Source organism: Myotis davidii, unplaced genomic scaffold (genome assembly GCF_000327345.1).
Source record: "Myotis davidii unplaced genomic scaffold, ASM32734v1 scaffold337, whole genome shotgun sequence".
Lineage (NCBI taxonomy): Eukaryota > Metazoa > Chordata > Mammalia > Chiroptera > Vespertilionidae > Myotis > Myotis davidii.
Window position 1 is genome coordinate 2,069,975 of NW_006288250.1, and position 10,922 is coordinate 2,080,896.

Consider the following 10,922-nt stretch of genomic DNA (forward strand, 5'->3'; position numbering starts at 1 on the left):
TTCTAATGCCGTGGCTCTTAATTGAGTTATCTTATTAGAATCACCTGCAGAGCTTTTTAAGCAAGGCTCAGTGCTTTATCCCCAGCTATTGTGTTTGGGTTAGTCTGGAGTAGGAATTAGACTTCAGTACAACTGTACATGGAAAGTTTTATAATAGTCAGAAATAAAGGCCACTATTCCAGGATAAAATTATTTCTGCAAACATTCTTTCTCTAGGTTACACCTTCACAATCATATGAAAGTACCATTAAAAAGTTTAAATCATTGTATAAAACCTTTTATCATGTGGCAGCTTGATTATCTCTGCTTTTACCTTTTTATTTATAGCCATGAGTGAGTATCTCAAAAAAGCTGTACACATTTCTCTGCCAACTTTCCTGTCTCCTTGCCTTAATTAATAATAAAGTCACAGAGGTAGGAACCACAGAGAAAATATCTAAGACAATTTTTTCCCACAGAAATAAATGTCTTACTCCTTTAGATTTTTTTTTTTTTTTTAAGATTCTTACAGCCTGAGACAATGTATTCCAGGACATTGTTCTGTCTACCCTAGGTCTGAGAGTCATCTAACATACAATAGATTTTTTTCAAGAAATAAAAATCAAAGATACTGAATATCAAGATAACTTTGAATTAAACAAATGTAAATACTGATATAAAGCTGTTCTAGTTTACTTAGTTTAAGCTAATCCAGAGTTAATAAAACCTAGTAAGTAAAAAAGATTTTTGTAGTCTCAAATAATGCTAACCCCATTGTAGTACAAATACCACTTTGATAACAGATAAAGCATTTTAATATGTAGCACTCATATTTTTGGCTCTAGTATTTGTAAATATAATAAAATGATAAATTATTTTTCTGCAACCTCTCTCACATCTTAAAACTTCTACCAGAAATTCTCAAATGTAACTTCTAAGATCTTTCTGTATGCATAAGAAACTTTGGCTGCTCCACATACTAGAGAAAATAAAATTGATGATCAAAGAAACTATGAGCAAAGGCTACATAAAAAGCCTAGCCAATAAATTGCAAAGTGGGTTGTATTAGGAAATGTTTTCAGTAACTTTGTGATGGATTGGCTTTATTGACCTGAGATAAAATCCGGTTATTTTGCCTTCAAATAATCAAAGGTCTATCATTATAAAAACAAGTTGGAATGAACCTATTATGTACTAGTATATAAGTTGTGGGTTGTTTTTTCTAATACATCTGAATTTGTTTCATTTCATAAACGGGAAATTTATCCCTTTATTTCAATCGGTATATTTGTAAAACTTGCCATCAATATATATGTTGAAAGTTCTAGAAGGGGGTTTTGAAGAAAGGGCTTTGAGTTTAAAGTCATACTTAAAGTACTACCAGCATCATCTAATAACTAGTTATCTGACTTTGGGTACCTCTCCCACCTTCTCGGAGCCTGTGATTCCTCAACTATAAAATGGAACTAATTTAGTATTTGCTTTGTTACTGCATAGAATCAAAATAATATAACGTAGGGCAGATTTCTCAAAATGTGGTCCTTGGATGCCCTAACTGGTTTGGCTCAGTGGATAGGGCATTCGCCTGCAGACTGAAGGGTCCCGGGTTTGATTTCCAGTCAAGGGCATGTGCCTTGGTTGCGGGCACGTCCCAGGTGAGGGGTGTGCAGGAGGCAGCTGATTGATGTTTCTCTCTCATCAATGTTTCTGACTCTCTATCCTTCTCCCTTCCTCTCTGTAAAAAATCAATAAAATATATTTTTTAAAAAAATGTCCTTGGAGGTTCCTGAAACCCTTTCAGTGGGTCTACAAGGATCTCTCTTTTGCAAGGCCAAATTCTCTTTATATATGTGAACCAAAACATGGCAACAGATTGAAAGGAGAAGCGTAGAAAAGAACCCAGCTATATTTTTTAAAGCCTGGTATTAAAGAAGATTGTAAAATAACCCTAGCCGGTTTAGCTCAGTGGATAGAGCATTGGCCTGTGGACTGAAGGGTCCTAGGTTTGATTTCGGTCAAGCTCATATGCCTGGTTGCAGGCTTGATCCCCTGTAGGGGGCGTGCAGAAGGCAGCCGATCAATGATTCTCTCATCATTGAAGTTTCTATCTCTCCCTCTCCCTTCCTCTCTGAAATCAATAAAGATATATTTAAAAAATAAAAAATAGAAAAGATTGTAAAATATAAAACAATGCCACCCTTCTCACTTTAAAAAATGTTTTAGAAAAGAAAATGTATTGTTTATGTTATTTAATGGGCTTATTGTTATAAACAAATTAATAAATTTTAAAATTCTCACCTTTAATTTTTTGTATAGTAACTGCTGATAAAGAACCCACATAAACAACAGCTCTTCCCAGTCTGTAATACTTTTCTTAAGGGTGTAAATGGATGCCTGGACAGTGTGGCTCAGTGGTTGAGTGTGGACCTGTGTACCAAGAGGTTTCCAGTTCAATTCTGATCAGAGCACATGCCTAGGTTGTGATCGATGTTTCTATCTCTCCCTTCCTCTCTCTCTCAAAAAAATTTATATATATATATATACACACATACATACATATATATACATATACATATAAACATATTGTTTTAAATATAGTTTTATTGATTTCAGAGAGGAAGGGAGAGATAGAAACTTCAATGATGAGAGAATCATTGATCAACTGCCTCCTTCATGCTCCCTCCTGGCCTGCAACCTGGGCATGTGTCCTTGACCAGAATCGAATCCAGGATCCTTCAGTCCACAGGCCAAGGCTCTATCCACTGAGACAAACCAGCTAGTGACATATATATATAAATTTTTTTTAAGTGTAAATGGATTTTGAGACCAGAACTTTTTAGAACTGCTGATCAAGGGTAATAGCTGAATAGTTTTATTAAGGTTGAGATTTATAAAAGTTTATAGTTTTACTGAGATAAAAACTATAAACTTGAAAAAAAAGTCTTGAAAACTACTAGATGTCATCCACAAGTGACAAAATGCCCGCAGAAATTGGAATGAAGACTATACTTGGAAGAAGGGAACAGCAGTGGATAAATTTCCATTTTTATGGGTTTTATCCTGAGAGAAGGCCCCAGTTGGTGACATGAGGGGATGGCTAAAACTGGGATAATAACCGGTAATCTTACTGGCTTGAAGAAAGGACAGTTCAGAGTGACCACACAGCTGGAAAGTAAGCAGGGAAACCTTAGAAAGGATGAGTGAAAGGGCTAAATACTGCATATAAACTCAGCTCAAATCTCTAGCCAACCCCTAAACTTACACATGTGTTGAACAGCCTTTAAACAGCATACCTAACACTGAAATATCTGAACCATAGGGAGACAGAACTTGGAGTTTAAGTCCAGCCTAGTTAGTTGTCTGCAAAAACAAAAACATCAGTACTCTTTGGAAGACTATTATAGAATGTAAAGTCTTTAGTAATCACAGTGTCTAGGACAGTGGTTCTCAACCTTCCTAATGTCGCGACCCTTTAATACAGTTCCTTATGTTGTGGTGACCCCCAACCATAAAATTATTTTCGTTGCTACTTCATAACTGTAATGTTGCTACTGTTATGAATTGTAATGTAAATATCTGATATGCAGGATGTATTTAGGCGACCCCTGTGAAAGGGTCGTTCGACCCCCAAAGGGGTTGCGACCCACAGGTTGAGAACCGCTGGTCTAGGCTATTACCAAAAATGAATACTCATATAAGAAACAGGACCTTATCGCCCTAATTAATGGAGATTAACCCCAAGATGACCGAGAGGTTGGATTTGGCAGAGAAAATCTAGAGCAGCTATTATTACTATGCTTATGGATGTAATGCGTGAACAAATAAAAAATCTCAACAGAGAAATAGAAGGTAACAGATGAAAATTTTTGACCTGAAAATACACGGAAAGGTTAAAGTCAGTGGTGCATGGGCAGGCTAAATAGCTCAGACGGTGAATAAAGAAAAATTGAATTTATTTAAGGAAAAGGGGTTGCAGGATGGGGATATCCAAAGGGAAGGGCTACACAGCACTGAGCCAGAGGGTATTGAGTCTATTATGGCAGCAGAAATGCTTGAGTGGGAAAAGGAAGGGCAAAAAGGAAGCACCAGGAGAGCCTAGACCGGGCTGCTTTGGCTCACTGGGAAGTCAGAGAAAAGGGGGCCTTAGAAATAGGCGCAGGGGATTAGCCCAGGATGAGCTGCCCATTGTTCCAGGCTGCTAGTCTCATGGGGTTCCTTAGAGTTTGGGGGACGGAGAGGGAGAAGGGAATGGCGCTGGATGCTCCTTGGAGGGAGAGGGAGCACTGGATCCTTTGTTCTGAGCATCTCTCTCTTTCAGGTGGAAATCCTAGGGGAGGTCCCAGGGACAGGTCTTAATGGAATATTCGTCAGCTTTCCAGGTGTGCTCTTTCCAGGTCGTGGTCTCCAGTGATTGGTTGGTGCCAGGGCAGGGTCATTAGTCAATGTGGCTGGTCCTGAGGCAGCCACTGTGTCACTTGTCTGGTTTTGCTGATCTTCTAGGCCTGGAGCTGAAATACAACTGAGGCCTAGATGTTATCTTTTTTTCTTAATTTTTAAATTTTTTTTTTATTGATTTCAGAGAGAGAGAGACATCAATGATGAGAGAGGATCATTGATCGTCTGCTTCCTGCACGCCCCCTACTAGGGATCGAGCCTGCGACGCAGGTATGTGCCCTTGACCAGAATCAAACCTGGGACCCTTCAGTCCACAGGCAATGCTCAATACACTGAGCCAAACCGGCTAAGGCTAGATGTTATCTTCAGGGAGGAAAAGATCAAGGGTCCAAACCACATGACCAGTGATACACTAGGGGAGGATAGGTTACCCTGGGGCAAGGTTCTTGTTTTCCTAGTTTTGCCCCTTGCTAGGCATCCAGGGCTCTCTGCCCTGTAAGTTTCTGTACCTGGCCCATAGTCCTTATTCTGCTTATGTCTGATAATATATATTATTTGTAATAAAAAAATTCACTGAATGGATTTAATAGGTAAGAAATGACAAAGTGAGTGAACTTGAAAATAGAAATTATCTGAAGCAGAAAGAAATAAGTATATGTGAAAGTTCTTTATAAACTTCAATGCTCTATGTTAGCATTAAGGAATTATTATTCTAGGTTCCTTTCAAGGCCTAAACTTAACCTCTTCCCTTTGCATGTGGACTGACTTCTAATTTGTAAATCAGTGACATCTAAAAGAATACTTTTGAATACTCTCTCCTCACATTGACCATTTCCTCTCCACTGTCAGAAAAAGAAACCCCTCTTTTCTCCATGGCTAACTGCTATGCTTATACTTTCGATTGCATTCCTTCTGGCTTCTCGAGGTGCCACCCCCTCTTTAGCCTGAAAGTTATCTTCAATCTGCAGCAACCTCAATGACCTATCTTACTTGTACCTACCCTTATGGCTGCTGCTTTCCAGTAGAACCTTGCAGTCAGATATTTTGCTTTTGCTGTTTTCCCAAATTGTTTTCATAGGTCACCAGAAACCTTTTGGTCACACACTTCGGGGTGTTGTAACAGGCTTCATCCCGGTGTTACTCTGCAGCATTTTCCGTCATTGCCACCTCCTCTTGCCAAGGTTCTCACCTTTCCCTCACCTCCCTTATCCTCCCCCAAAGATAGTGTATTCTCTTATTTCTCCTCTCCCGCTTATTGTATCTTTTCTGTGTTGTTCAAGGATTTATTCTTACCTTATTTTCTGTTCGTTTACGCGATAGTCCCATTCACTCCGGCAGCTTCAGCCTTGTCATTTTAGAGGACCTCCTCTCCCAATCCAGCCCTGCTCTCTCTAGAACCTCAGACCAGCATGTTGTCCCTGCTCTGATCACTAAACGCATGTACTTGGATGTCCTAAGTGAACACTTGAAATCAGTGTGTCCAAAGTGAAACTTGACTCTTACCAAGCCAGTTTCTGTGTCTCTTCTTTGGCATTCCGAGATGCTGCCTTTATATCAACTCCTGCACATGGCAGTTACTCTGCAAATATGACCTGAAGGAATGGACAGTCTTCCAATTACCCAAGCTGAATTCTGAGACTCACCTTTGACTTGATCTCTGGAGCTGACCACTTCCAGTCTGCTGCCAAGTCACGTCAGTTCTACGTCTGGTGGATCGTATTCTTTCCTTCATTTACACCATTACTTGGATATTGCAGTAGGCTCCTTGTTCTTCATTTCTCCATGCCTTTCACTTACTAATTTTTTAAAATATATTCCAACTAAACTGACTAGTCTTGAGACTCAGAAGCCAAATGATGGTGGTGGTGATGATGAGTGCTATTTATTGAACACTTCCTATGGGACCACATTTCTAAGTGCTTATATGCATCATCTTAACAACCTGTGAGGTAGATACCATAATTACCCATATTTATAACTGAAATGGAGGACTAGAGAGTTGTGTTTTGTGAAGACCACACAACTAAGTGACAGAGCAAGAATTTTAATCCAAGTTGTCTGATTCCAGAGGTCAGTCTTTAACTACTACACTGTTCTCTCTCACAGAAAACATCTTACCAGACACCACTGGAGTACCTTTTAGTTTATATTCAGTGAGCTAGCTGACCCCATTCACTTCCTTTCATGCCCTGACTGGGATCTACCTACTTTTGTTTTTTTTTCTGTGCCAAACTGAATTCTTCAATTATCTATATATTTATATCCCTCCCTGTAATTCTACGCATTCTGTTTTTTCTGCCTGCAGTGCTATGTTCACCTGCTATTCGTCTAAATCCAGTTCAAATGGCTTACTTTCCTTTGGGTTTCCTGTTATTTATCCTCCCTCACATAACTTGTTCTCCGAGCTGCTCTATGGCACTTGTCACTTCATGTTGTAATTACTATGTTTTATCTCCCCTGTTAGCTTATAATCTTCTTGATTTCAGCATCTATGTATTTTTTTCTGTCCCTATGCCTTGTGCAATGCATGCTTTCAGATATTTTTCTTTATTAAATTTCTCTTCAATAAATATTTTTTCAATAAGTGAATTTTACTGTTACTCATACACCATTAACCACAATATTTTTTTATATGTGGCTTTTTAGTGTGCCATTTTCATTTCCATATGGTTCAGTAGTTCATTCTATTAATGTACTGTGTGTGTGTGTAGAGAACTGGTGAAAATGTTTATGACCTGGGGGGATTTTTTTTTTTAAATATATTTTATTGATTTTTAACAGAGAGGAAGGGAGAGAGATAGAGAGTTAGAAACATCGATAAGAGAGAGACATCGATCAGCTGCCTCCTGCACATCTCCTACTGGGGATGTGCCCGCAACCCAGGTACATGCCCTTGACCGGAATCGAACCTGGGACCTTTCAGTCCGCAGGCCGACACTCTATCCACTGAGCCAACCCGGTTTCGGCAAATCTGGGGGGATTTTTTGGAGACAATTTATAAGGCTAGTTTAAGGTACTTCAATTTGACTCATTTCAGAGAATCTAAAATCCCCAGTAGGGGACATGCAGGAGGCAGCATCTTGTTGGAGCATCATCCTGTACACCAAACAGTCTGGGTTTGATTCCTGGTCAAAGTACATACTTTGGGTGTGGGAGGCAACCAATTGATGTTTCTCTCTTTCTCTCTCTCTCTCTCTCAAAATATAAATTAAAATTTTAATTAATTAAAAAAAAACATATCCTCGGGTGAGGATTTAAAAATTTTTTTTAAATAAAATAATGCAAAATAAAAAATCAAGGCCTGGAGTGGGGTGAGGGTAGGGTGGAAGGGTCAAAAAGGGAGAAAATGAGAGACATCTGTAATACTCTCAGAAATAAAATAAAAATTTAAAAAATAATAAAATTAAAAATTAGGGGAAAGGGATTACATGTAGGTACAGTGGGACCTTGACTTACGAGTTTAATTCGTTCCGTGATGGAGCTCATAACTCAAATTACTTGTATGTCAAATCAATTTTCACCATTACAATGAATTGAATGCTGGGCTGATGTTGTGGTGTTCACTGTGACGTTCGCTGCGCCAACTAGCCATGGGGTATCTGAAGCTGGCTCGTAACCCGAATTTTAGTTCGCAACTCAAAGCAAAAAATCGGCTGAGAGACGGCTCGTATCTCGAAAAACTCGTTAGTCAGGACACTCGTAAGTCAAGGCCCCACTGTATATATTTATGATATAAAATTTGCATAAAAGGTTTTATTTTAAGTTTAAACAGTACAGTTCCCTCCATCCTTAACTCCCTGCTCCCTCGTTTCCCTCCCAGGAGCAAACATTTTACTCCAAATATTGCTGAGACTTCCCGGGGCCCCTTGCTGTCTAATCCCGACTATTCCCTCGGCTCCTCTAGTTTGTGTGTCATGTTCTCTGGGAGGTAGAGAGGGAGGACGTTTGAGTCCTGGAACCCATTGCCTGAGTTTGAATCCTTTGCTCTGCCACTCACTAGCAATGACCTTGGGTAAATTAACTCTCTGTGCTGATTCAGTTTCTTCATATGTAAGATTCATTGAGTAGTCCCTTTCTCATTGAGTTGTACTGAGAATTAGTGAAATATTGCTTGTCATATAGGAAGCTCTATATAATGTTAGCTATTTTTATTACATTATCAGTCACTCAACTGTCTGCTGCTCAAGCTATTGCCAATGCCCAGGTAGCTAACCCCACAGTCTAATCACTCACTTGCTTATCCCTTGGACTCTCTGGCTAGGAAGGAAACTTCAGTCTCTGTTTAGGTCTGCTTTTTTAGAGGAGGTTCTCCCAGCCCCCCAGGGGTGCCCTCTATACCATAGCTGCCTTCACCCTAAAGCACTGGGGTTCTCTGAACAGTGGGGTGGAGAAGGTGGTCAAGCACAGCCTCCCACCTCTCTGGAGCCACAGCACTCTTGAATGCCCTGGTACTCACACTAGACTTCTCTGCCAGAATTCTTCTGCATGTTCTTCCTCATGCATGATTTTTCCCTGAGACTAGTGCACCCATCCGGCATTCTACTTCCGTCAGGACTCTCCATACTTATATGTGTCTGAATCCAGTTAAGATCAGGGTTTAGGTTCTTTCCCATGAGACTCCCAGGCCTCCTGTAAATCAGGAGATGTGGCTTGACATCTATTTTAAAGGCTCCTGACCTTACTGTGACTGATAAGTTTCCCAAACATTGTATGGTAGGTAGGGCACCAGTGGACCCCTACACACCGAGGACCCCTACGGAGCAGACACCTCTAGCCCAGCCAGGACACACTGTTACGTTATTAATATTTATAGCTAACATTTGAGGAGCATTTCAGTTACACAGTGCTTTTCACCTAACTTCTCTTAGCTCTGAGGCAGGGATCAATGTCCCATTCCCATTTGTCTCGTGAAGAAAACTGAGGACTGAAAACTTTGTGGTTGCATAGATAAAAGAGGACAGGCCTGCCTTCTGCTTCCGTGTCACTCATACCAGGCTACCTTCTACCAGGCGAAGAAAAGCCACATGTTTATGGCTTCAGTAGGGTTGATACCGATTGTCCTATTAGGAAGGTTTAGTGTTAGCTACGTTTGGGGTGAAATTAATAGAAAATTGTTGACCAGTATGCTATACAGCTGAAACTAATACAAAATCACACACACACGAGTGAGAGAGAAGAAGGGATAGAGAGAAATATCAATTTGTTGCTGCATTTATTTATGATTCGTTAGTTGATTCTTGTATGCCCTGACTGGGGAATCCAACTGGCAACCTTGGTGCATCAGGACGAAAATAACCAACTGAGCTACTCAGCCAGGGCAATATAAAATAATATGTAATATAAACTGTAATTAAAAGTAAAAGAAAATTGTTGCCCTAGCTGGGTGACTCAGTTGGTGGGAGCATTATCCAATACACCAAAAGGTTGCTGGTTTAGTCCCAGGTCAGAGCACATACCTAGGTTATGGGTTCCATCCCTGGTTTGGGTGTGTTTGGGAGGCAACTGATCAATGTTTCTTTCTCACATTGATATTTGTCCCTCCCTCTTTTCCTCCCTTTCTAAAATCAATATCCTCAATGAGGATTAAAATAAAGAAAATTATTGAATAATTTTACTTAAATGTAGGTCTCCTTGTACTCAGGCTTATGTGAACTGTAGCCAATTTTGTAATTAAAATCTTTATGTTCTCCTTTTTCTTAGAGCCACAATGGACACAGCTAGCCATAGCCTTGTCCTTCTGCAGCAGCTGAACATGCAACGAGAATTTGGTTTTCTGTGTGATTGCACAGTTGCTATTGGAGACGTTTACTTCAAAGCCCACAGAGCAGTGCTTGCTGCTTTTTCTAACTATTTCAAGATGATATTTATTCACCAAACAAGGTAAGGATGTGCTTTTGTAAATCTGAAGAGTTTTAATACTGTGGTATGTCTAAACCTTATTATAATATCATTTGGGGGATTCTTGTTATGGGGTCACATAAGAAAAAAAATTTTGTTATATATTTTTTGTATATCAGCAATTAAATGCAGTGTGAAGGATTCATATTGGAAGATAAGAATAAAAACAATAATACCTCAAAATTATTGAAGGGTTATTTTATACAAGCACTAAGTATTTACCTGATGTAAATTATACTATTGTCCATACTATTTTAGAGAAAGGAAATCAAGGCTCAGTTGTTAAGTAACTTGCCCATCCAGGATTATACAGCTACTAAGGCTAATAAGTTAGACTCAAATGTAGATCTGTACTGTTAAAAGTCTGTGCTCTTAATCACTAAGTTGTTGATTTGTATTCCATAACACTTTCATATCAAGGTTTTGATGTCATAATTCTACTCACCTTATATTCCACTATAGGCCCGGTGCACAAAAATTTGTGCACTGGTGTGGGGGGGTGTCCCTCTGCCCCACTTGTGCCCTCTCACAGTCTGGGACCCCTGCCGGCTTAGGCCCGCTCCCGGGTGGCAGAGGGCAGGCCCAATCCCTAGGTGCAGCCCCTGGTTGGGCTCAGAGCAGGGCCGATTGGGGAGTTGGGGTGCCACCCG

At 39.9% G+C, this 10,922-nt stretch overlaps 1 protein-coding gene across 4 annotated transcripts in view; it reads left to right on the forward strand.

The window, feature by feature from the left end:
* Positions 1-10,922, forward strand: part of ZBTB25 (zinc finger and BTB domain containing 25) — a 22,807-nt gene that overhangs the window by 4,171 nt on the left and 7,714 nt on the right. For all 4 annotated transcript variants that reach the window (XM_006760098.1, XM_006760100.1, XM_015561557.1 and 1 more), the window contains one exon: positions 10,075-10,254. In XM_006760098.1, coding sequence (XP_006760161.1) covers positions 10,082-10,254 — 173 coding nt within the window. In that variant the 5' untranslated portion in view covers positions 10,075-10,081. The remainder of the gene's footprint in view (positions 1-10,074; positions 10,255-10,922) is intronic.